At 34.5% G+C, this 27,396-nt stretch overlaps 2 protein-coding genes across 10 annotated transcripts; both read right to left on the bottom strand.

Annotated features, from left to right (window-relative positions):
* Positions 1-26: 26 nt before the first annotated feature.
* STT3B (staurosporin and temperature sensitive 3-like b) lies at positions 27-12,909 on the bottom strand. Its single transcript, XM_028211906.2, has 6 exons — positions 9,994-12,909; positions 6,129-6,665; positions 4,368-4,822; positions 3,530-3,652; positions 1,320-1,379; positions 27-470 (listed from the first exon to the last, which is right to left on the bottom strand). Exons 1-6 carry the CDS (start codon positions 10,918-10,920, stop codon positions 341-343), a joined length of 2,232 nt encoding a protein of 743 aa, XP_028067707.2. The 5' UTR covers positions 10,921-12,909; the 3' UTR covers positions 27-340.
* A 2,299-nt stretch (positions 12,910-15,208) lies between these two features.
* On the bottom strand, positions 15,209-26,299 carry AGO1 (Stabilizer of iron transporter SufD / Polynucleotidyl transferase). Of its 9 annotated transcripts, none has more exons than XM_082866800.1 (25): positions 26,172-26,226; positions 25,996-26,031; positions 25,787-25,867; positions 25,609-25,643; positions 24,027-24,787; positions 23,718-23,926; positions 23,443-23,592; positions 23,111-23,244; positions 22,809-22,918; positions 21,406-21,512; positions 21,138-21,276; positions 20,908-21,024; positions 19,254-19,361; positions 19,068-19,139; positions 18,555-18,677; positions 18,293-18,458; positions 17,917-18,176; positions 17,669-17,811; positions 17,422-17,484; positions 16,811-16,874; positions 16,569-16,704; positions 16,401-16,474; positions 16,221-16,315; positions 15,922-15,953; positions 15,209-15,811 (listed from the first exon to the last, which is right to left on the bottom strand). In XM_082866800.1, the coding sequence occupies exons 5-25, from the start codon at positions 24,777-24,779 to the stop codon at positions 15,591-15,593; spliced, it is 3,276 nt and encodes a 1,091-aa protein (XP_082722926.1). In that variant the 5' UTR covers positions 24,780-24,787; positions 25,609-25,643; positions 25,787-25,867; positions 25,996-26,031; positions 26,172-26,226; the 3' UTR covers positions 15,209-15,590. The 9 variants fall into 9 exon arrangements, with proteins under 9 accessions (XP_082722926.1, XP_082722925.1, XP_082722924.1 ...); XM_082866799.1 differs by having other exon boundaries at positions 25,809-25,867; XM_082866798.1 differs by lacking the exon at positions 25,609-25,643.
* Between the last annotated feature and the right edge of the window lie 1,097 nt (positions 26,300-27,396).

The following is a 27,396-nucleotide window of genomic DNA, read 5'->3' as shown; positions in this document are numbered from 1 at the left end:
TGTACCCAAGTGCCCTGCACCCCACATTTGCAGCCAGAAAACAGATCTAGTCTCCATATGGCATACCAATATTAGTTACAAAAAAAGAAAAAGAAAGATAAAAAGCAAACTATTTCGAAGCAGGGAAGGATCCTGTCAACTATTAAACCACAAGACTTGGTCAAAGCTTCACTACAAAAGTCTCAAAAAGAAAGTGCAAATTGTAAAAGCCTTGTTTGTTACAAAAACATACTCAACAGAAAAAAATATGGATCTATCTATAAATGTATCCATTACTCAACCTCTCAAAGTTAATCTACCATTTCCTTAGAAGGAGAGGGGCCAGATTTTTGTGTGAGAATTACCACCTGTTATTGGGTGGTTTGACTTTGTAAATCCGAACTATCCAATTAGATGTCGTGAACGCCTCTTCCAAGTATTCAAGTTTCACATCTTTATTACCTATTTCAACCCCCCTTGCTCGATCATACCTGCCATCACAAAAAGTAAAAAAATATAAAAATAGATAATAAATGTTTATTTTTTGTTTTTATATAATTTTAGTGACATCTTTGGCAGACGTTAGAATAATGTGGCCGTGACAAACAAAGCCAGAAGAGGCATCTCCAAAGTCATAATATTATAAACAATATAAGTACATATATAATATAACCAGAAAGTGTATTTTTGGCAAGGAGTAACCGCTTACATAAAAGGGTATATTACACTAACCACCCTTAGAGTTTGGAGAAAATACATTAGCTTCACAAGTTTGACATAATTATATTAGCTTAAGTTTTCATATTTTTTTTAGTGTACTTTTATTTTCTAGGATAATGTGTCATAGAAAATTTCATACATAATATGGGGGTTTTATGTATAACTACATATATTTGTTAAGTGAATATCCAATTAAATGTCGGACACATATCTCATGCTCCTACCCAACTGCCTAGTGTCCAATGTAGGTACCTTTCTTTTTTTTGAAAAAAAAATTTAGGTACTTCATAGATTAAGAGAAATCTATGTAACATAGATCATACCTTAAATTGCAATTAGGCTACTCCATAGAGAAGTAAATGGCTACAACTATCCACATATCTTCTTTTTTTCTTTTTCCTTTTTTTTTTCTTTCAAATTTTAACAATTTTAAGGAATTTTTTAGGCAATTGCATTTAGGTTTTCATATATGTGATGTGCATGTAATGAACACGCATTGGTTGATATACTTTCAGAGAAATTCAAGTGCACTTGTCATTTGAATTTCTCTAAAAGTACATAAAGATGCACAACAGCATACAAAACCTTAAAAGCAGAAAAAGGGTAAATATTAATCTTACCCAGGAGGCTTGCCATATTCTGTTGTCAGCTCCCCAAACCGATAGTAAGACAGCTTGTACCTAATTACCACAGCAAAATGGGATAAGAAGCTTTTTCCTCACTAAATGCAACATATAGTAAATAACAGAATAAGTAAACAGAGGATAAAAGGTGAAATTTTAATTTAAGTTCAATTTCAAAGAACTCATAGTGCTGTCGAATGTTTTGCCTAAAATGTCCTCAAGACTGAAACAGTACACCCACCCAATTTTTAATAACCACCAATATGAAAGCCTAACATGTTAAAATCAATGAGTGCTTCATAAAATAAAGATCAACTATGATATTAATAGGCAAATAAATCCCTTCGTTAGCCATCTGTGAGGGTTTTGGGTGGGAAACATGTAACATGAGCAAGCCATGACATACTACTTGAGTTTCTAGGACAAGAATGTCTTTATTTTTGTTGTCACTTATCTGCATAGCCAAATATGGCCTCTTATAGATGTATATGTATCTAAATTATATAATCAAATTTAAAACAAAAAGTTGAGAGGGAGAAGGAGAAAGAGAGAGAGCTAATCACAGAGGAGGTGGTTTCCCCAGCCACAAGCTCTTCTTAGCCCCATCTGAAGCTATCTCCCTAACGGTCGAGAGTCACCATGGCCAGAGGTGCCTTCCTATCAACCAAAGACAAGTACATTGATTTGGTGGTGATGGGGCGTGGGCCGTATTGGTGGTGGTAGGGAGTTGCAATGTGTGGGTGTGGGTGTGGGTGTCAGGGAGAGAGGAGGGAGAGGGGGTTGATTACGGTGATAATGGGGGATTTTAATAGTGGTGATGGTGATTTGGTGTGGGGGGGTTTTAATGGTGGAGGGAGAGAGAGAAAAGACTAAGATGATTCCAATATGAAGACTAGTCGAGGCAATGTCCCCAAAAAAAAAAACCTAATACCCTAGTGGTGATTACGTGCGGAACCCATGTTCAAACACATGATACTTTTCGTTCCAAAACAATCAATTTAGTGATCCCAAAAATATTTTCCAGTATATATTTATCAAAAAAAAAATATATATATATATATATATATTTTCCAGTATAAACCTTGAAAGTTATTTTAGAAGAAAAAACATATCAAATGTAATAAACTAAAATCTAAAGAGAGTGAAGTTTTGGCATGACAAAATGTAGAAACATGGGGCATAATGCTCATAAAAATGCATTGTAACCAAATTAATTTGAAAAAGAAAAGTAGCATTTTATTCGATGTTTAATTGTTAAAAGAAAATTACTCTTGAAGTACCTTAAATTCTAATAATGTAATCTAAACAACTATGAAGCACGTACACGAACACGGACACTGACATGGGCAAGGCCAAGGCAATTTTTTTTTATATATATTGCTACGTAAATTAATATTATGTTACCAAACATTCAAAATTAATAAAAACTAACATTAATTCTATATATATATATAAACCACTACATTTATATTTATAAAGGTAAAAAAATAAATAAAGAAATTAAAAAATATATTAGAATAATTATAAATATAGAAAAAGATATAAACTTATAAAGAAAAAAAATTAAATAGAAAAACATAAAATATATAAGTATAAAAAATAGGATTTAAATCAAAGATGTATAAATATAAAATATAAAATATATAAATATTAAAAAAATAAAGAGATAGACAAAAGGTGAGAGAGAGAGGGAAAAGAGATAAGGTCAGAAAGGTTAAAAAATATCATGTTGTTATGTCCACAATAATTACGCCTAAATCCTGATAGAATGCATATCAAAACTTCCATCATATTAAAACAAGTTATACATGCCTGCATGTAGGTGGTTATTTTTAAACCATATGTGAAGAATGCAAGACATGCATTTTTCTTTTTGGTAATATCAAATTTAGGGAGAAGATGTGCATTTTTCAATACAACAAGTGCCATTCCGGAAAAACTAGGATTGAGAAGAAACAAGGTCCATTAAATACAACATGACTAAATGACACTTGAAATATTAAAATTATATATAGATATAACCCCATGCTATATTTTGGCAAATTATTCCGCAAGATGACAGGATCATACGCGATTCTCCTAACTCTAGCTCACAATTATTGGAACACAGTGATAAAAGCAAAATCATACCACAAATAAATATAGTTAATATGTGCATGCTTGATACAACATACATGCAACTTGCTCAGTAGTTTACAGCAACTTACATTAGACAGTTCAACATCTTTGGAGCTGCCCCTTTGTCGACACGATACTCGCCATTGACAAGGTAATCAGGTTCCTTGATGACAGGGAAAACTCCACCTCCAATTCTCACCATCCACAAAAATCTAGTAAAGCATGAATAATTTTAGTTAATGAAGAAAGCAGAGGGAACGCCAGGTCAAGTCTGCTATGTATGAGGACCCACAAATAAGACAGCCTATAAATACCTCTAATAGAATTCGGATGACAAAATTGGTGCGGTACTAAATGTATATAAATAGAAGCATGGATACTATATTGCATTCAGAAATTATTGTGTTTGTAGATAGGATAGCCACCTTACTTGCCTCAATTAAGTGGCCTAGTGGCAAATGACAAATGTATGATGATCCAGTCACCATAAGTAGACTATTGTTATGACCCTAATAAGCAGCCAGCTTATCCAGCAGAAGCATCAGATGGTCTTGGATCTTATTTGCAAATACTCTGCAACCTATGCTACAGGCAGGTCTCGTATCTTATTTGATACTCTGCAAACAGATCAAATTTTATACCATCTGTTGATTTATATATGGAAACACTTCACTATACCAAGCAATAAGGGAGACAGGGAGAAGGGAACACAACCGTAATCAGCAATAGTTACCAATATAATATTAAATGGCATAGCTTTTGCATCTAAAAGTTAAATTATTAAATTAAAAAAAAAAATTTAAAAAAAGAACCATTCAGTGTTTTTATCACTATAAAAAGAAGGCATGGTTCAAAAAAAGATATCATATAACAAGATTAGAATACAATTTCTTTAAGCCATTTTTCAGCAAATGATCAAATCCTTACTTGTTAATATCATCAGAAGAATAACCAGTAACACCTCCAAATACAACTAGAACATAATCCACATCCAGTGATCTCATTATTTCGTATGCTTCGTCTTCATAAGATGACATTGCCCGTCCAACAGTAGCAATGTGTGTATTGTTCCAGGTGTTGTTGTCTACAATCACAGTTCTGTTTCCCATGGCAGTGATCTGGTACCCATAATCCCACCAAGACATCACCTTAGCATCTGGAGGAGTATTCTGCCGAAGCCAGAAGTATGCTTCGCGGTAATCATCAAAAATGACCCTGTTACCATGTGCACCCCTTGCAGCTAAGACAATTGAGGGAGATGAATATGCCTCTGAAGTGACCCAAGTGCAGTGGGTAGCATATCTACTGAGCAAGTAGAAAGCACCAAGAAGCAGTGCAATAGCACTGTTTCTCTGGAAAGGCAGAGATTGATCAAGCGAAGCCTGTTTGTGCAATAAATCATGAGTACAACGTTTTGATTTTCTCACAGAAAAACCAACAGAATATATATTAATATGAAAATTCTTCAGATAGCATTGACGAGACAGGAACAAATTAACTACAAGGTGCTATCTCTTTCAGGATTCATCAGCAGATTGTCTATTAATAAATATAGTTGATTATACAAAGAAAAAAGCTACTCCTAGTAGTGGCCATGTAGACTGGCCAATGATCTTAAACTGTGTTTCCAATATCTCCAAGCTATACAAACAGAATTAAGAAAGTAGAATATAAACATTGATGATGTAAAAAGGATGACATGATCAGCATTCGACAATAAAAAGATATGTTTCAACATTCAATAAAACGTATGAGCTATACTCAGACAAAACGATCTATAATCAACAACAATGGAACTTGTACTTCATGCCAAACAGAACATAGAATCTCGTAGTAAAGTATCTACATGAAAAAATAGTACATGCAAAGAGTCTAACAAAGCCTAAGACATTGAATGTGTGCATGGGACAACTAGGACCACTTTACTTGACCAACGACCAACCTGAATGAAACAAATTTAGAAAGAAAAATATGCAATTTTTTATATCCCAGAATTGCGACCAGAAGAAAAATAAAAATATTAAAGTACTTCCACAAATTATTGTTGTACAAAAAATATATTCCAATTCTTTCAGGAAATAGCCAAGGTGATAAGCTTTTACTCATATAGGGTCTTCTGCATAATATTATTTTATTATGGCTCCATATTTGTCTTGGCTGATAGTTTAGTCATCAGTGTAAAAATAGGGTAGGTTTCATGATGCCTGTTAGATTACCTTCAGGGATCTTATCTATCTCCTCTTAATGTCTAGCTCATTCTAAAAATAAAAATTCCCCTGGTATGACCATCTACAAGCCAAATGGAGTCGGTATATAAAATGACAAAACTATGTTTCCAGTAGCATAATACTCATTCAGAAAATAATAATAATTAAAAAGGGAGGTTTGTTAGTTGCACAGTACTTACATTTTTAATACCTCATATACCAATATAAAAATGCAGCTAAAGAACGAAAAATGAGATTATTTTCAGTTGACTCCTTGTATGTGACTACAATGCTCCTTGAAATCATTATGTAAACACACCATTCTTCAGAAAAGGCTGTTGGTACTTGGCAGTAATAAAACTGAGAAAGAAAACCATGCTACTCATGAAAGCAAGCTCCATTAAAGCTAGCACAATGGTCATACTGCACAACAGAGATTTTCGTATCAGAACTGACTTAAATGCAGCAATATAAACCTCACCTTAGAAGAAGCCTTTGCACTAGAAGTTCCCTTGCCAGCACCAGAATGAGCAACCTTGCTCTTTGCCCTGACCAACTGAGTTAAATTCTTTATAGTGGCAGAGACTGCAATAGCACTAATAAGGCATACTGCAGGTGTAGCGACGAGAATTAATCGAACCATAACCCCAGCAAAATACATGCTCGTGAGACCATACATTACTATGAATATTGTGGCATCTGACAACTTCTTGAAGCAAAAATACAAACCCGCTGGGAAAAGGAAAAGCAAAATATGGAAATCAAACATGAAAGATGACCATGCTGTTGGCTGATGCTCAGATACAGATGCAATAATAGGTATGTGATCTTTGGCATAAGTTGGATCCAGTAGAGAGTAAAATCGACCAGTCCATGGAGAGATATACCCAGATGCTGTGCCGACTCCCAGAGCAACTGCACCCACACCTACTGCAAAGGTCACAGTGATCCTCAGAAAGGCTTGGAACAGTTTTGGATCATTCAAAAGGTGCTTGACCCAATCCAAGAAGTAAAACACCTGCACAAAATATTCAAGTTAGTCCGGTTGACAGTTTCCATGCTCATCTGTTCATGTTATCTTCAAGAGAGAGAGAGAGAGAGGAGGAAGAAAAAAAACAGGTTATCTTCAGATCATAACCTGATGCTCCTCTTCTCCACAAACCCCAAATCAAAGCACAAGCAAGATTGATAAAAGCAAAAGATCTTCAGGGACAGATACATAATGTATATATATACATATATCTAATTATGTATGAATTTAGAGAGAGAGATTAAAAAAAAATAAACAAATTTGACGGCAGAAATAGGCAAGTGAAAAACCAGAGAGAAAGAGAGAGGGAGGTCGTTCGTATGCATATAGATCGAAAGAGAGAAAACTAAATGGTGAGAAATGGTACTACACATGTGTATCCATCTGCAGAGAGAAACAATTGGTGAAGAAAACCGTTTTCCAAAGCACACAGTTTAGATTTTACAGTACATGCCAACACTTCAGGCCTACTTTGGTGTCAGATGTGCCTTTTGTTTGCCAAGAACTTAAATGGTGGAGATTAGTTTAATGTGCATATATTTATGGAAGAAGAAAATATGTTTCCTGCCATTTTCTCCCTTACACAGTCAGGGATGGAATTAGTTTTGTTTGGGGCCAAGAACAGTTGTGGCCACCACTGCCCCACCCCACATCCCTACACCGCTTTGTAGCCCAATTAAAGGAAATTACATATATACCATTCTCTATATATATGTATGTATGTATAATAGAGTTAGTCTCAGACTTGTCTCACTCCCAATGTCTATCTCTCACATATATGTTTCATTCGAAAATACAAAGAATCGACAATGTCATTGAGCCTCTCACTCTCTCGATGACAGTGGAGGTCTCTGGTGGAGACCACGATTCCAGCCATCTTGTTTCTGGCAAGTGTTCCACTTCTCTGAGCTCTCTCTTTTGATCTATCTCAGATTCTCGTTTTTCTCTCTCTTTCTAATTTCTTAGAATCACTCTTTTGTAACCTAAGGAGTGAGGACATCACCCTGTAGCAACTCCCTTCCCTTTTCTCCCTAAGGTATGTATGCATTCTCTCCTCCAATTTCCTGTCTCCCTTCTCTGATCTTTTCTCTTCCAAACCCGCCTCTCTGTATTGTTTCTTTTTTATGACTATATCTAATCCTCTCATTTTGTTTTGCATACATATATATATATTAGAATTAAAGGGTCTAGTTTGCGATCCTTATTCTTATGCAAGTCAAAAGTTTATATTTTGTTTGTGATTCTTTTTCTCTCTTCTTTTTTTCGTTTTTTTTTTTTTTGGGTATGTTTTTTCTTTCAGTTGGGACTTGGGAGTTGGGAATTACTCTATAGTATTGTGGTTTGAATTACCCTAAAATGTGAATATTAAATTGGAGGATCGTGTTGACCTAGTGGAAATCTAATCCGACTTGGTGGAAATCCAATGTAGCAAAATATCCAACCCTACATGCAATAGCCAGGAATATTTTAGTTATTCTTGCATCCACAATCACCTTTGAGTCTACATGTAACACTAGTGGTAGGTTTGTGAGCGCACATCATAGTAGACTCCCTCAAAAGACATTAAAAACATTAATATGTGCATAAAATTGGTAGTCGGTTACAAATATGAAAGGTACTCAAGTAACTCAACATAAAATAATTTCAATATGTATTTTGTATTTTGTCTTTTTAGGTAATTCAACATTGGAATAGGTAGGCTACACCACTATATGCGATGATATGAACTTGGATGAGTTGTGAGTGAGTCATGGTAAATGGCATCATTTCTCACATCTTTAAGCATTTTTTTACAGTTCTTACATGTAAGTAATAGAACTAAATAGTGTTTTTTTTTTTTTTTTTGGGGTGGGGGGGGGGGGGGGGGATATTACACCCCAATGCTGTTAGAAACAAAAAAAAAATACATATACATGAAAAAGCTTACAACTTAAATTATTAATATATATAAATATAAAGTTTCTCACTAATTTGTAATTATTTTTCTAAAATCCCCCTGATATGACATTTCCCCCTTTTTTTTTCCCCCCATTTTATTTAACAGGAAAGAAAGTTGGAGAAGAAAATAAAGTTGTGCTGCTATTTGTTGCCTGTTGCTGGAGTTTTTTGTTTTTTTTTTGGAAGTTGCTACTGTTTGTTGTTGTTTCTGTAATTCTGATGTTCTATGGACTCTGGTAGTGTGGTTTTACCTATGTTCAGGTTTACTTGGTAGACTTGTAATTAACAATTAAGTATTTCCCATTTGATTTCATTTTTCTTTTGGTATATACATGTCATGAATTGTAATTTAATCATTGTTATATTGTTTGTCTTTGGACAATGGGTGTTTCCAAAGTTTAATCTTCATGTATGCATATATATTTGTACAATTAAAAACTAAGAATTAGCAAATTGTTTCCAAAGTTTAATTTTGGTGCATCCAAAGGTATATTTACAAAAAATTGCTATATTATTTTTTATATAAGAAACAAGATGGGACAAGGCTATACGCATCGGGAAAAAATGAACCTCGTCTAGGATCATAAACGGCGACGTGGAACAATTCAAAATAGGGGATCGGGGACAAGGAGTGTAAAACATAGCCCCGCCCTACTCTGTTGCCATTCCTACTCTTGGTCTAATTGATTTGATTACTTTAATGAAATTTTTTAATCAAAATCTAAATATTTATAAACTAAAAATTGTTATATTATGCACATTAAAATTTATATATAAATATAAGCATGCTTATAAATAGATAAAATTATAATAATAACCTTGAAACCATATGCCGAAATGTATTGATAACGATACGTATCTAACAATGGTAAAAACGATACATTGTCAAGTACAAGATTGACAAATGACAACTTTTGGTGCAGTGAAAGGAATCTGCAAACTTTTTGAACAATAAACAAATGCATAGAAGTAATACATGAAAACAATAGGTGGAGTGGAGACATCAAACTACCCAAGGAACAAGGTGCACATGATGTCATTGCAAGTGTACAGATGAAGCAGAAAGGATCATCCTTCCAAATTGTAAAAATAAAGTTAAAGTTGCCGATCAAACAAAATAAAAATATAAAATTGAAAACATCATAAGAATAGTGAAAATGACAAACTGAAGCAAGAAAATGGGAAAACAAATGAGCACTAACTTGCAGACTATCTCCTACACAACATCTCTTACTCATCCGAAAATACATATGGAATTCACCCCATGATATCTCCCCTAAAAATGCAATTGAGAATGACAGGAACACATAAAAAATAACTAAACTTGGTGAGCGAGCACATAACAACAACACATAAATGGGACAGCAGCAATTAATACCTGCATCAAGAAAAACACGCCCATTGCAGCCATATGCTCTCCAGACTGCACATGCTGAAAACCCACAAAGCGAATTTGCATAGCCAGCAACATTCCAAGCACATACATACAATTATAGGCAATATACAACCTCATGGAATACCTCCCAGTGATCAAGAGAACCAATACATAGAGCGGAATGAGATTAATTATGAAAACATAACCGCCCCAGGCCGAAACCATATAGAAGTATCCAAATGCAGAGGCCAGAGCCCAAGCAAGGGAGCCGGTATTGACGGCCTTAACAAAAAGATAGAAAGTCAACAACAAAGCGAAAATGGCAACGCCCTCATTATCATAAGAGCCAGCAACAGACCTGGAGATGTAACCAGGGCAAATGGCGATGAGTGCGGCGGCGACGAGGCCAGCACCAGAGTCCCATAGCTCTTTCCCAAACAAGTAAGCGACGATAGTGGTGTTGGAAGCGAAAAAAGGGGCAGTCAAGACACAGACCTCGCGGATGTGGACGGAGAATCGGAGGAACTTGATAGCCCAGTAGATTAGAGCGGCAGTGACCATGAGACCCGGGTAGAGAGTGCCGCCGATGATGCGACCTAGAGGGTACCAGCTCTCGGAATCGAACCAGTTCCAGAACTCGTAAAAGCCCTTCTCGGTCAGGAACAGAGTGGTCCTGTAATTGAAGTAGGGATCGAACTCGTGGATCATGCTCTCGTAGCGGAGGACGCTGAAGAGGCGACTGATGAAGGCGAGGACGTAGACGAGGCCGAGGATTGTGACTCGAATCAGGAGAGCCTGCTGCTTCGTCTTCAGCTTCAGGGATTTCAGAGACAAGGAGGAGGAGAAGAAGCTGGTGTTATTCGATGACAGATCTGACTTCAACCCGCATTGGGACGACGATTTCACGCCGCCCTCCACCTTCCCCTGCATCTCTTTTTCGGATCTTCTTATCGACTACTGATTAACAAAACGATGATTACCACTTTCCTTCGATGTTATGTTAGATTTGCAGTGGATTTTCCATGAAAAAAAGTTTTCTTGAGAAAATTGAACAAATCCTTGTGCACTGCTACCGAGAGAAAAGTAAATTAAAACCCCTACTTAAACTATATGCCTGGCTGCTGTATGAGCATATAGATATATATATATATATATATACATACATACATGTGTATATCCAGCTTGAGGCTTTGAATCTGATCTGAATCGAAAATGAATGCTAAAATGAATATTAATTGGGTTGGATTGCATCGACAATCCACAACTAGGGAGACTTTTGACTATTGGGCTGATGTTGGTGGGCTAGTGTTGGTGGGCTATTTCAGTTATTCATATCTAAACCTACGGGTAATTTGTTCGAAAATACGTGTCCGAAACGGCAAAGAGAGATCAACGATGGGATGAGTTATGAGGGAGATCGATGGCGGAGATATCAACGACAGAGAGGTGGATTGTGATAGAAATCGATAGTAGAGTTTTATCGAGAAAACTTGAGTTAAATAGTTAATACTAAGAGAGAGTTTGACTTTAACAGTAAAAATTTAACAGTTAAGAGTTTTGAAAGATGAAGGATTTTTAGAAAATGTGTTAAGCGGCGTGCATTTTAGTAGGCGTAATATTTTTAGAATAATATTTTTGGTAAGTTAGAAAATTTTAGGGATTAATTTTATCATGTAAACAAAATGGTGAATGAATATTTTAATAATTTGCACGGTATTGTATGAAATATGTTTCAAGTTGGAATGATTTAATGAAAAGTAATTTTTGGTTTGGTCTACTGTGTGATATTTTGAATTATTTTTACCATTACTATTATGAGAGTGAGACAAGTGATGACGTACAATGGTATAAATAAGGATACTATAGTAAGTTTGTTCTAAATGCACACGATTAATGATTAAACATCATCCACAATATTCAAAAATATTTTAAGAATTAAATTATTTATTGAATTATTGAGCTGATTGCATATGTCTTGGCATTTTTAGGATATGAATGTTAGCATGGTGCTTAGAAATTATGATCTTAATCTATGCTCAAAGAAGAAGAAAAATCCTTTATATTTGGAGCGTTGATACATAGTACATGCCCAATTGAATGAATGAAGATGGATTATTAATATTATTATTAAGAAATGCAAGAAACTGTTACATATTGAAAAAGGAGAAGAGGAGGGAGGATGGAATTACACTTAGACCTAGTGTGTAACGACTAAAGTCTCTAACTACTAACCGTTCTTATTTCTATAGTTAGGACTTGTTAAAACTTATATTTCATCAGCATAAGGGATCGGAATATGATTAAAAACCATCATAACAAATATTGTTCCAAGAATAAACATTAAATGTAACAATAATATTATCTTATTTGATATCACTAATTAATAAAAAATTACAAATAAGGTGAATGAGTCTTGTCTTTTCTTACTTAACCATATTGTAATAATCCCTATCACAAAATGAAATTGTTTATAAGATGGTAATAACACCATATAATATCGCTGTTATATCTAATATTTTATCTTCATTTTATATACTTTCGCTATAATACAATTATAATTTAACAAATTACAAATGCACTTTCCTTTGGCAGGCTATAACTACTAGCAAGTGGCGCTCCTAATTTACCAAAAAAAAACCAAGCAAAAAAATAAATTTTGCTTTACAATCATTGGGTATAAAAAGAATTTTATGAAGAAAAGTAAAAATAGTAGAAGATGTAACAATAACAGGGAAAAAAAATTTCTTTGGATTCATTTTATTAGAATGTAAATTTCATGAAAAAATAATTGAAAATTTTAACTTTCTAAGTTGAAAAACTTAAAGCTGGGGGAAAAAAAATCGTACATTCACTTGAGGTAAAAATTTACAAAATATAACAATTGTAAACCACTTTCTCGAAGAAAAAAAAAAAAAAAAACCTACCTAAGCATTTTTATTTTTTTTTTAAAATTTTAGATTGCAAGTAGCAAATCTTTAAACATAGTTGGCGAAGAAAAAATCTATTTAGAAGTTTAAGATAATTGTAAAAAAAAATCAACTTTCCAATACTATTACTAAACATACACACATAAATGAAAAAATCTATTTTATGCATTTCCTATCACTATAATACCAGTCAAACCTACCTTATGATCTGCTGTTTGGTTCACTGTAAATAAGTGAAATGAAATAAACATTTCACATTGGGTTGTTTTAGGAATGATTTATAAACTGATTTTTTGGGTTTATTATAAAAAGACATGCAAAAAAATAGAAAAGTAACGTAATATAAATAGTTTATTTATAGTGTTACCAAATGAGCTGTGATTAACTAAAAAAAAATTGCAAGAAAATCATTATTCTATAAGAAAATTAAGAAATAACAATTGCCCATTGCATTCCATTTCGTTTTGAATCAATCCTGACAAGGATAAACTCCGAATATTAGCAACCATTAACACTTGGCCAATTCTAAAATCCAAACAAAGCCTAAGTAAATTAGCACAAGCAAAATCCAAAAACAAAATTGAAAAAAACCCAAGTACATGCATCTGAAAAAACTTGAAGCAATCCGTTTGATTTAATTTTAATTTTAATATATAATTTTATTTAATTTTTTTTTTATTTTAAACATTTTTTATTTTGTAAATATTTTAATTTTTCTAATATTTTAAACTCAAAACACAATTCCACAATCAAATCATGACCAAACATATAACTCAAAACTCAACTCAAAAATTATTTTCAAAACTCACAATTAAACACATAATTCAAAAAATTATTTTCAAAACTCATAATCAAACTCTTTTCAAAATTTTATTGAAAACAAATTCAAAAAAAAAAAAAATTCAAAAAAATATTTGTTATTTTTTTAAGTATTGACCAAATAATTTGTTATGATTCAGATATATATGACAATCTAAATTTTTTTAAAATTTTAAAAAATTAGATATTTAAAAAAAAGTAAAAAATAAAATAAAAATTATATACTCTAAAATAAAAATATTTTTTAAAATCTTTAAATATTTAAAATATTTATCAAAAATACAACATATATATAAATACAGGGCATTAAAGTAAATAAATAAATAAATAAATATTTACTCTAAAAAATAAAATAATTTTTTTAAATATTTAAAAAATAAATCAAATTTTTTTTAAAATACAACTCAAAATTCTTTTTAAAACTCATAACTAAATAAATTCTCTCTTTTCAAAATTTATTTCAACACATTACTCAAACACTCAAATCACACAATTCTAAAAATAATTTTAAAAGATAAAATAAAATTAAAAATTTAATTTTTTTTAAATAGAATAAAAAAAATTTATTATTTTTTAAAATATTGACCAAATAATTTGTTATGATTTAGAAATATATATATATATATATGACGATCTAATTTTTTATTAAATTAAAAAAAATAAAATATTTAAAAAATATTTAAAAATAAAATAAAATTATATACTCTAAAATAAAAAATATTTTTTTAAATCTTTAAATATTTACAAAAAATACAACACGATTACATAAAATACAGTACATTTAGTAAATAAATAAATATTTACACTAAAAAGTGACATAATTTTTTTAAAATATTTAAAAAAATAAATAAATTTTTTTTTTTTAAAATACAACTCAAAATTCATTTCAAAACTCACAATCAAATAAATTCTCTTTTCAAAATTCATTTCAACACATAAAATATAATTTCACACTCAAATCACAATTCTAAAAATAATTTTAAAAAATAAAATAAAATAGGGCAAATTACATATACACCCCTCCAGGTTTGACAAAATTACAGATACCCCCTGAGGTTTGAGAAATTACGAATTCCCCCCTGAATGCTATATTTGCATAAGAAATTAGGGGGTAATTTGTTATGAAATATAAACCTCAGGGGGTAAATTGTTATGAAAATACAAACCTCAGGGGGCGGGATGTAATTTCCGAAACCTCAGGGGGGTATCTGTAATTTAACCAAACCTGGAGGGGTGTATATGTAATTTGCCCAATAAAATAATATAAATTTAATTTAATTTTTTTAAACAGAATTTTAAAAGTTTTAAGTATTGAAAAAAAAAATTGAATTAAATTTTAAATTGGGTATTTGATTGAGTTCTTAAAATAATTTTGAAATTGAGTTAGTGAATTGTATATTTGATTATCAATTCTGAAAAGAATTTTAAAATTTTTTAATTAAAATCACGATTCCAAAGGAGAACCAACGGCAGGCCAATAAGCAACAGCAGCTAAATAGCACTTTGAAGCAACAAAATTCAGAGCATACATTTCAAAATTGCCACAGGTAAAAGAAAAAAAGCAACGTTCAGCAATAATCAAGTAACAAACTTTTTTTATCAAACCAAAAGAAACACTGCAGCATAGCATTCATCAAACACAAAATAAGATCACCTTAGCATTTCCAGTGTTGCACGTCTCTGACTTGGCTAATAGAACCAATTTACTTCACTGGACATTTCATCAATCAAGCAATGCCAATGTGATTGTTACGATAAACTTTACTTAAAGACATTAAATTAAGTGAATTGTATTAACATCAGTCTCATGAGTAGCCAAAAGGAACATATGTGACCATATGATAGGGGGCATATCTAGCAATAAAACATTACCCTCTTGACATTGTCTTTAAGGGCAGGGAGGGGTCTAACAGGGGCATTAGCACCTGGTACCCTTGTGCTACGTGCACCTGGACCAACCATCATGCCTGCACGGCCAACCGCTGCACTGCTCATTGAACCACTATCGGATGTCTCTGGTTCCATGTAAAATCGAGCACGGAAAGCTGCCAGATGAGCATAGTATGCAGGAGGCACTGACAAAACAAAAAGGAAACAGCAAATAATAAGATATAAAACTAGAATTTGCTAGTTACATTATCATTAAACACAAACCAAAGCAAAATCATAGGCACAAAGAGCTAACCAATGGAGACAGAGCGTGTGCACCTCGCATATCTGCAAAGAATTATGAAACCAATACAAAATTACACCAAAGTTTTAGAACAGGAGGGCAGAAACAACCATCAGATGCACAAATTTTCTGACATAAGTTGATGATTCAAGAACAATAATTGAGAAGGATTAAATGAACTAACCTAAACAACAAAAAAAACAAGACCATTCAATAACAAAAACTGAAAAGGATCAATCTATGACGATACAGGCAAGTTAATAAATTTTGCTAATATTGTCTGAAAAAGAGTCTCTGCAGAGTATACGTACGTATAGCAAAGGTTATTTGTCAGTGATTGGAGCCCATCAGCTGTGAACTTGTTCTCATCCCACAACACATGGTAGTGAGCTGGTCGACTAGTACCCTGTCAATCACAAGAAACTCACTGAGCAACAAAATCCAAAACAGTGATTAAAGCATACATTGAACAGTGAATATGTAGGCTTTACTTGAATGCCAGCATGACTGCATAAATAGAAGTCAAATTCAGTCGGATGGCAGATTTTGGAATCCACAACAGTACCTGTAAATTTCACATAAAGAGGTTACATCACAAGGGAATTATAAGCAAACATAGTCATTGAAACCATGATGATGCATCATGCTTGCTTTCTTACCCGGCAATATATTTCCACTCCTGTCCACTGCATTTCGATCACGATGGTTGTTGGCAAACAACCTTGTGTGATGCCGTTTCTGAACCACAACGAAAGTAACTGGGGGCTGATAGTTTGGTTCTAAAGACGCACATGCCTACAAGGTTTACAGAAAAGAAAAAATTATATTTTTCGTAATTTCCAGTCTGATGGGATGAAGAAAGCTAAATGACCAAGGAAAGTAAACCAGGAAAAATAATCACCTTCCGGATAGCATCAAGTTCATAAAGCAAAACCTGATAGAACTGTCCTTCACTGACACCGTCCCTGATACAACAGCACAATACAGTGGTTAGGCATAGCAAGCACAAATTTATTTGGCTGCCATGGTGTCCCAGGACAGGTCCGTCCACACTGTAAAGCAAGTCACTTGGATTGCAATGTTTCTTGGTTTAAGCAGGACTACTCCATGATAACCTATTTTGCTGAATGAGTAATGAACTTTGGTTTAAATTCCATTTCTTGAAGCATGTGAGCACTGGGGTAGAGAAACAACTTTTCTCCAAATTTGTCAAAAACAGGTTATTTTGATAGAAAGAAGATATGAGCAGATGAATGATGTCAGCATCACTAAATTGGGCTAGGCCTTTGGTTGTGTTTTATGGCTTTTTCTTGCAACTCATCCTTTCGAATTATTGTCAACACCTAGCCCATCAGGCAAGAGAGGTTTATTGTTTCTTGAACTTCAGTGTAATCATGCTAATTTTTGGGCATAAAAATTGCTTACTTCAAAAAAAAATAAAAATAAAAATAAATAACAAAAAGCAAAACAACCCAAACTGCATGAGACAAAAGCAAGAGAATGTGATAGTACCTGTAAAATATGATCCTCTGTGGTTTCTGCCCTGTTGCTCTACGGAAGGAGATGAGAAGTTCCCTGACATTTATAAGAACAAAATGGATATAAAATTCAACCTACTAAAAACTATCAATTTTCAACACAAACTAAAAAACAACAGTGCACATTAAAGGAGGAAGGATTTCCACATTTTTCTATTCTTTCCTTTTTTACTGTTTCGTTTTTTATACAAAGAGAACAGAAAAGAGATTGTTAATCATACTTGATCATTCCACCAGTCACAGTTCCTCTTACAGGATCTTGCCAGGATTTGAACAGATCTTGGATGAGTTCCTGGCGATGCTCTTGAGCACAAACCAAACCAGCATATTTTGTAACCTCTGGCCAATCTTGAGAAGCAACAACCTAGAATTAACCAGAAACAAATAACTTCAATAATAAAAGTTAGGAAATGCACTGAATCTAGACACATGAAATAAATGCATCACAGAAGTCGTGAAGTTATCATACAGCCGCAATGGAAGGGCTTGAATCTTCGCCAGGATGAGGATGGGTAACATCAGCACCAAAAATGATGGTAGGTAGGTCGCTAACTAGAGGTATGCGCCTTGATATTGCATCAACAAGAACTGTATTCCTTCCCCCAACTTTCACATTAATTTTTAATGCCACATTGGCAAGATACTGCTTACTCATCCGAAATACATGTTTTGTCAAACAGCACTGGGAAACAATCCCAAGATCTGTCTCACAAATACGCTTCAAATCACCTAAAACAGAAAACAGAAAATACAGTTCAATGACAGAACAACACAGCCTAGACTATGGGGCCCAAGACATGAATAAATAGGAAACGCAAATTGGTCGGTTGAAATCAATTTCATACCATAAAGAGAGCCATTGTTATCTGGCAGAATAACAATTAGCAGGTCAAGCTCCTTGCCCTGAGGCTGGAGTTTAGTCATCGCATCATGGAACCGAGCTTTCAAGACTCGTTCTACCTGATCAGGACGGGCACTCAGTGGTGCGAGCACAGGGTCACGATTAAATACCTATGCAAGGCCAAGCATTAAAAGTTCAGTGCAGAGAACTCAAAGCCATCTTGTGTATGAGAAATAATTAGAGTAAAGATATCTCAAGGCCCATACCATGCCACAAATAACACACATTTGTGCAAGCTCATTACAAAAGCCCCGAGAAACACTGTCTTGCACGTTCCGTGAAAAATTTATACAGATCCAATTGTTTACAGTTCCCCCGTTGACCATTTTCTGCAAACAAGTACCAAGTAAAATGATATTGACCAAAAAAAGATGAATATATATCACTTAACTAGGACCCACAAAAGATAAGAATTCACATTTTCGATATACTATGTCTGTGCCCCAACCACTCGTTTGAATAAATATACTAGTCCTTAACCAAAACAGCAGATGATTTGATATTACAGTCATATAAACTCCAAAGCTTAACTTGATAAAAATTCATTTACAAATTTGTGTATTGACGTTGATGATTGACACTTTAAAAATATTAGTAACAATAAAATTGCAACACTAAGTTGGTATATATACATATCTCCCAGTAAAAAACAATGTGTATAATTCAAAAAGATCACATGCTTGAATATGCTAATCCAATTTTAAACAAGATAACAATACCTTATTCATCATGTTCCATTGACCAACTTGTGGAAGGCAATCCTTTTCCCTGCCGGTATCATGGTATTTAAGCTACACAGACAGTGCACATCAACAGATGCCAAAGCCATCAAATTAGCATTTTCAAAAGATGCATACACCAAAAAGATGAATCCAGCAACAATGAAAACAAGATTGGCCAATTACCCAGGGAGCAGGCAGAACACGTGCTTCCACTGCAGCTAGCTTCTCACTAATTTTGATTCCGAACTCTTTTGCATAAGGATCATCAGCATAAGCATTGTGATGAACAGTCTGCAGATGGACGAAAAATGCTGAGGGTTTTTCCACAATATGGCATCAGGTACTTCTCAGCAACATTCCAGTATAGGTGTATTGCTAAGAACATGTGATTTCTCCAGAGTACCAGATTAAGCATCTGGTAGCTTGTACATTTTGAAATTCAACAATTTACATATGTTTCTATGTATTTTTATTTTTTTGGCAGCTCACATATGTTTCTACGAACAGAATGCAGAAAACGAACTTGAATTTTTTTAAAGTGGATAAATGGCTAATGTACTTGTTCATTTTCTTTTCTTACTTTTTGCGTGTTTTATTTGTCGGGTGGGGGGGACTGATAATGGATTGGTCATTGGACTTATGGAAGCACAATTTTTTAGATAAGCAAAAATAGGATATATAAATCACGAAAATTAGAATTCCACAGCACTTGTAGAGCAAACCGATATGACACATGAGAAATTAGAGTTCTGTGGTACAAAATAGAGCAACCAAGAAGACAACCACATAATAGCAAAGCCAGAATAGACTTGGCATGATGTAAAAGACCTTAGTCCTACTATAAAAAAAATTTTAAAAAAAATAAAAATGGCCCTTGTACAGTTTATACCATCTTCACTCCATATTAAAGAATGATTGTTACTCGTACAAACTTATAAATGGTTAATAAAATTAAATTTAAAACATACTTAATTCCCATAGTATGACATACACAAATAACATGTCAGTGCACATAGCATACACATCAATCCCTCTAAGAATCCATAAATACACTCCTAGCTTCAGGACACATGTTGGCCTCATTTGGAAAGAAGCTATTTTAGCCCAAAAAAAGCTAAAAGGCTAAAAAAAACCAAAAAACCCAGGCATGTTTGGCCCGCATCTAAAAAGGTTGGCTTCTACCAGTGTAAAAAGACCAAGATACTGTCACATTAAACTTTTCCATAAAACTAAAATAACGGTAAAATGGAAATTTTAGACAAAATCCAAAACATCACATCAGTTTTTCACATTTTTCTATACAACTAAAAAAGACACAAAAAATCATTTCCAAGCACAACTTTTTTCACCTCATAAAAAAAGCCAAAAAGCTACTAAAAAGGCCTCTTCCCAAACGACACCGAAGTGAGATTCAGTTCCTACAATGGACACACCCAATGGACAAACAGTTATCCTTAATGAATCAATAAAACCTACTTCCTGATATACAGTCTTCTGTTAAGCCATCCATGACACTAGTTTAGAACTATTATTACATACATCACAAAAACAATTTAGAATTATATTACCTTCATTACTTCTAAAAGTATACCATATTCTTAAATCCAATCTCATAGAAACAAACAGAAAGGTGTTTAGCTAAATAACTTAATCTCCATTCTTTGGTTTCCGGTATGACAACTATTTCTAATAGCCAATCCCCCAAGTACGTGTCTCAAAAGACACACAGAACTTGTAGTTGCATACACAAATCATAACAGCCACTCAGGATATTAGATGTTACACCAGGGGAGTAACATTAAACAACCAAACACATAAATTTACCACAAAAACGAACCTGAAGAATATCCTGCTCCCTTTCTTGAGGACGCTGACAGGTCACCTTAAGCAAAGCAGTAATTTGCCTCTCATTCAACCTCTTGGAGTACCTCTGACCCTCCACAATCTTGCACACCTAAATTCATGAACACAGTTTGGCATCAACCATTTTTTATTATTTTACTATTTGACAAATAGGTTTGCACATCAACACACACAAGGGAACAGGGTTAAAAGGGAAGTGTTGACCTCCATAGGCAGATAATTTGGCCTCTGCTGATTCCCAACTTGTAGACAAGGCCATTGAGTATGTTGGATCACAAAACCATAGGTCTCGTGAAAGTACTCAACAACAGATTTCATTGTCCCTCTTTCATCAACTGGGAAGCTAAGACATATGAACAATAAAAGACTTAGAGAAAAGACATGCAAAGAGAATCTCAACAAAATGCAGAAAATTATAGAGGGGAAATTAACAATTTTCATCAAGGATCACAAACTACACATTGACTCTTACGTTAGCTCTCTTGTTGCCTGTGATGTTAAACCAGTTATTCGGTATTTTCGGCGCATATTTCCACGGTGAGTAACTTCAACCTTCACTCCCCTCAAAGCTTTCTTGATCTGTTACACAAGTAAGCTATCCAGATCAATGACCCAATTTATCAACTTAACTGCATGCAAGCTGTGCATTGAATGAGTAATGTTATACATAAACAGACTTCTCACCAAATGTTCTTAACACTAGACAGAGAAGTAGTGGGGTCGTCCACATTAATATACACGTGGGAACTCATGTAAGAAATCCGTTTAAGCAGCATTTTCCACATTAAATATTCTCTAAAGAACTCCATTTGAAGAAACAACTATGTAGGACGAATAAATTTGGAACAGAAAGCAAAATTAACACGTCATAACAAAGTGTTTACATAGAAACACAGATAAAATTTGGGGAAATTACAAACAAACAAACCAAAAAAAAAAAAAAACTTACTTCGAGTCTTGTAACAAAGTAAACTATGAATTTTTAATTTGATCAATTTAAACCCTAAACTTTTTATTTGTTTTCAATATAAACTATTTTGACTATTTACATTGAGTTCAATTAATGAAAAAAATGAATATTTCATTCATTAAACTCAATGAAAGAATATTCTAGACATATTGTGTAGCTACATTGAGTTTAATGACTAAAATACTCCTCTTTTTTTATCGGGTTTTATTTAACAAAAATAGGCAAATAGTTGAGATTAAAAACAAATCAAAAGATTAGGGTTTAAATTAACAAAATTGAAAACTTTATTTTGTTACAAGGCTAAAACCTGGAGGTTTTTTTAAAAAAATTATCCCTAAAATTTTTAAAAAAAAGTACAAATTAAGACATAGTGAGAGAGAAAATTAATAGGTTAAAAATGAAGTAGGTACCGCAAGGTCAAAAAGAATGTACACAGTAAGAACAGACAAAAAATAATAAATTAACCAAGTGGGTAACTCAGTTGGCCAAAACTTATGCATCTCATCAGGAGGCCAAGAGTTCAAGTCTTGCCGAAGGCAAGAGTTTCCCCCTCCCCAGGCTACAGCTACCAATGTACCCAAGAGACAGAGACAGAGGAACAAAAAAGAAGTTTAACAAGCGTGCAGATGTGCTTTATCTAAATTAAAGTTGACTGGTAGTGAACTTAATAAAATGTTCAACTTAGAAACCATTATTTAAACAAACAACTGGAAGAGGCTATAAAGTCAACGCAAAAAGAAAATTGACTCCCCAAAAAACAAAAGAGAAGTGGGAGAAAATGGATCTTCAAAAGACAACCCTGGACACAGAAGAAGCAGCATAGCAAAAGACAATAAAATCAGTACTCTGGAGTCCAATTAATAACATAAAATAGTTGTCAATATAAGAAATGAATATTATCTCACCTTCACACGATCAGCATCAGACAATGGTCTTGAAGACACATCCCTAGTCAGAAGCTGAGTCACAAAATCAATGACAGGCAGTGGCTCAATAAAAGCAGTGGAGGACATATCTGCACAAGTAATTCAAGTTGCAATGATACAAAAACACAATTAGCCATTTAAAAGGAGAGACTGACTAAGAAGTGTAGGAAAGAAGTATTGTAGCATCACATATTGCAGGATCAACTAGCATAAATTGTGTCAGTACAGGAGCTGTTAAAAAATTGTCAGGATAAGTAAAATCACAACAAAAAACTGTTTACCTATGTTCAGTGACAGCCCCATCTGAGTTGGACGAATGCTTTGGTAGAAGCCACGCCAACTTTCTAGTCCTTCACCCAATGGATGCCTTCTCCCCAAATCAGGGGAATAAAATGAGCGGCCCACGGGACAATATCTACCACCAATTCCACAACACTAGCTAGTCATTACAACTGAACTAGGAAAAAATATTTAAAAGGTAGTGGCAGTAACACTACTAGTACTAGCTTATCAAACCCAAGAAAGATAAAATGCAAAAGAACCCCAAAAAAGTACTAGCAATGCTAGAATGATATTAGCAGAATCATATGCCATGGAAAATCATATTCCTCACCGCATTGTGGGCAGTTCACGCAAAACAATGTCCAGAACCTGAAGAGCTTCTTGCGGTGCATCGGCCTGCCTTCCTTGTAAAAACAACCCTAAATGGTGCAGGTCAGCACGTGCAGCCAATTTTATCACAACTCTGAATTCCCTCTCTCTCCTGTTTCAAGGGGGGAAATGTGACGGATCAGCAAACTAAATAAATAAATACAAGAGTACTTGAATGTTGGCTTACTAACTTTCAAAGAAAAAGAAAGAAATTAAAAGATAATGTAAGCAGAAAACCTAGCACCGCCTGTTCCATCATCTTCATCAATGAGAGTGATTTTGAACTCTTTTGAAGTGAAAGGGAGAGGACCCGCAGTATACAAGCTCTTTCTTCCATCATAAGCAGGAAGCCGCTTGCCAAGATGAGATTCCCGATACATTTTAACTAGTTGTTCCATCACAGCACGGTTAACGCCTCGAGATGTCACCTCTGGGGTAATTGAAACCTAACATGCAACAAGAAAAAGGCTTATAACCATGAAATTTTCAGTTGCTTTTACACTGAAAGAATACAACCAGAAACATGAAAATAATCAAAATACTCACATCATATTGGTGCAAATCCTTGTCTGGCAGTTCAGCAAAGAAATGGTTAGCCTTGACAATACACCTGGTACCACTGCTACCCTTGCCTGGACGAAGAGGAAATCTCATTGATTTACTCGATGGAGGCGCAGGCTGGATTGCCTGGCTGGAGGTCCCTTCTTCCTGCAGAGAAAGCCCCTGAACTTTCGATGTCACTTGTGAAAGGCTTGGATCAGGTACCGGGGATGAAGAGCTGGCCTCACCATGCATCTCTGCTGGTTTTGGATATGCCACAGGCTGTGTGGTCACCCCGGCCTGATAAGAAGCCTGGGTTGCTTGGTGCAGCTCGGGAACTGGTGGTCTAGAAGGCCCACCAGCAGAAGGTACAACCCCAAGGCCACCACCCACGCCACTACTGCTGCTGCCACCACGCCGCTGCTGTGATACCCCTCCTCGTGGCGGACCTCCCCTGCCTTGTTGGTGATACTCAGGGGGCCCACCATAATACTGCTGACCTGCCATTCCACCACGCTGGGGTCCACCACCACCGCCACCACCCCCCCGCCCACCATACCCTCCACGACCTCCTTGTTGAGATTGGGGACCCCATCCTCTACCTCCTCCTTGGTGACCACCTCCCTGCTGCTGCTGCTGCTGTTGCTGTTGCTGTTGAGCTGGCGGACGTTGGGCACCACCACCACGGCCTCCACTTGCTTCCTGAGACTCAGAGCTTTCTCCCCCACCAGGAAGTTCAGTTCTCCTCTTCCTCACCATGATAATACCTGCACCAAACACAACACAAACTTATTTATGAAAGACTGGAACAACAAACAACTTCAAGCATTGTGCAAAACCATATGATTGAGACATGAAAGAAAAAGGAGAAACATAACAGGCACAATCAATCACTCCTCCCCTATAACAAGGATAATCCAATGGTACCATCCAGATTTAATTATAAAGTGTGCCGTGCCCATGAAAAGACAAATATAACCAATAGATATGTTGAATATAAACAATGAACAACCAAGGCCACAGTACCTCTCACTAACAAAATTTTTAGATGGGACAATTTATGGGAGACCCCAAAAAGCTAGGCTGTAAACTCCTACATTTTTAAAATTAGTATTTTTTTTAGCTCATTTTTCAAACTACATATGAAAATGTGGTTCCTGAAATGGGAATTTAGTAACACACTACTTCAAACCAGCTATAAAATAGATGTCTGTAAATGGTCATATTACAAAATGTGGGAGCATTTATGTTTTCACTAGGGTTTGAATATATAAAAAAAATTAAAAAAATTAAAAATTAAAAAATATGATGACTAAACAAATTTTCAATAGATTTCATGTAATTTGGGGAATAACTTGGAAAAAATCCCTTAGTTTTTTGTGTTACTGTGTAAACATTTAATCATAAAAACCCAAAGTTAAAGAACACAGACAGCAAAATAATAAGTACGTCCAGTGACTTGCACTAAGAAATTAATCAATATACCAAATCCAAAGCGCGATCACATCGAACAAATTAACAATAACAAATAAATACAACAAAGCCTCTTATACCAACACCAGAAAGCAAAAACAAAATCGCAAAATACCTGAAGCCCTAACGGTAAAGCCATTTTCAGAACCACTACACATAAAATAGATTATAAATAAATAAATCTGAAAACACAGGCAAAAAGGTTCACATCGATAGAGAAGATCTAACCAACTTAAGGCACAAGATCACCCAAAAAAAAAATATTTAAAAAAAAAAATGGAGCAATAACAAACAAGAGACGGAAGAAGCGAAAACCCAGAAATCGCAATGGATCCGAGTGAAAAAGAGTAAAGTGAAGCCAATAGAATGTAGATCTGTACAGAATAATAAGCCAAAATCAGTAAAAACAAGCAGAAATCAATTAAGCAGAGAGAGAATCGATTCTGCAGAGAATCAAATATGTTTGACCAACAACTAAAACCCTAATACCGCTATCGTTTACCTCAAAACCACTCTTCAAATACCACTTCCCGTCTCACTGCAAAGGAAGTAACAACAAAACCAAACCAAACCAAAAAAAAGAGGAGAAACAAAAAGCCGGAGGGTTTAATTATTATAGTTGAGAGAGACAGAGAGAGAGTATATAGGAGAGAGAGAGAGAGAGAGACACACACACACCTATCAGGACACACCTATCGGCCCTTTCTCTTCTCTATTCTTTGGAAAAATCCCCAACAACACCATCCACAATGCTTATTTAAATGAGCCAGAGCATTGCCAAAATGACAGCCCTGCCCCGGTTCTCCGTACACATACTTTTTTTTTTTTTTTTTTTTTGGACCTCTTCTGCTATTTTAAAAATATAAAAAAATAGAAAATTTTATTATATACTGCTACTATTATATGCATTTTTAATTATTTTTTTAGTTATGATTAATTTTATTTTTTTAATTATATATTATTTTGAGATATTTATTTATAATTTTTTTGTGTTTGATTATGACTTTAGTTTTTAATTATAACTCAAAAAGTATAGAGTTAGAGGATCTTCAATGGTGTGTCATTGGAGCTGCTATTGTTAAATTATGGCAGCAATTGATAGAAAGGCATCTCCAATGGCAACTTTTAGCAGTTGCTATCTTTGACAATTGTCAAACCTTGTGTCAAATATGCCAAAGCTGCCAAGTCAGCTTCAACCAACCGTTGCCTCCCTCTTTTCCTCCTTTTTTTCATCTTCCTTTCCAAACATAGTTTCACATTCGCCTAAAAATCACACAAATTTTGAAATTTCAAAATTCACCCAACAATTTTCAAATACAAAAAATTAAAAAACAAAATATCTGAAGCAAACAAAAAAATACTTGACAGAAAAATTAGAAAATCAAAATTTAAAGCAAACAAAATTAGGGTTTCGATTTCACCAATTTGAAGCAAACAAAATTAGAAAAAAAAAAAAAGAAAATCAATAGAGTGAAGTCAAAAAAAATACCTGATAGAAATGGGTTGATTTTCTTTGCGTTCTTTGGATGATCTTCTTTGTATTCATCATTAGGGTTTTAATCTTCTTCGTGATCTTGTCCAACATCGTCGATTCATTGTAGGAGTCAGACAGAGCGTAACAAAGAGGCGTAAGAGAAACAAAGGGGTGGGGGTAGACGGCGGCAGTTGGGGAGAGGGAGACTGACAATGAAAGGGGGGAGGAAATGTTGTCTTCAGCGATTAGGGATAGACACCATCACCGATCGAAGAGAGAGAGCAGAGAGTGAAAGTGAGTGGGATCGACACCATTGCCCGCTCGAACAGAGAGAGATGATAAATGAATCTGAGAGTGAGAGAAAGAGATACGGAGATTGAGAGGGACATGGAGGAGGAAATGGTGAGAGAGACAGTGAGAGAGAGATTA

This window comes from Camellia sinensis, chromosome 4 (assembly GCF_055761805.1).
Source record: "Camellia sinensis isolate YWXY chromosome 4, ASM5576180v1, whole genome shotgun sequence".
Taxonomy (NCBI): Eukaryota; Viridiplantae; Streptophyta; class Magnoliopsida; order Ericales; family Theaceae; genus Camellia; species Camellia sinensis.
Note: the sequence above shows the minus strand (reverse complement) of the source record. Positions and strands in the feature narration are given on the sequence as shown.

Coding starts and splice junctions, on each gene's coding strand:
- STT3B (XM_028211906.2), bottom strand. CDS start 10,920: ATGCAGGGGAAGGTGGAGGGCGGCGTGAAATCGTCGTCCCAATGCGGG. Junction 4,823..6,128: donor GTGCAAAGGCTTCTTCTAAG/GTGAGGTTTATA, acceptor TTGCACAAACAG/GCTTCGCTTGATCAATCTCT. Junction 3,653..4,367: donor TCTTCTGATGATATTAACAA/GTAAGGATTTGA, acceptor ATGCTTTACTAG/ATTTTTGTGGATGGTGAGAA.
- AGO1 (XM_028211898.2), bottom strand. CDS start 25,651: ATGTGTAGTGGTTCTGAAAATGGCTTTACCGTTAGGGCTTCAG. Junction 18,678..19,067: donor AATGGAACATGATGAATAAG/GTATTGTTATCT, acceptor ACTTGTTTGCAG/AAAATGGTCAACGGGGGAAC. Junction 16,875..17,421: donor CAGAGGATCATATTTTACAG/GTACTATCACAT, acceptor CTGTTGTATCAG/GGACGGTGTCAGTGAAGGAC.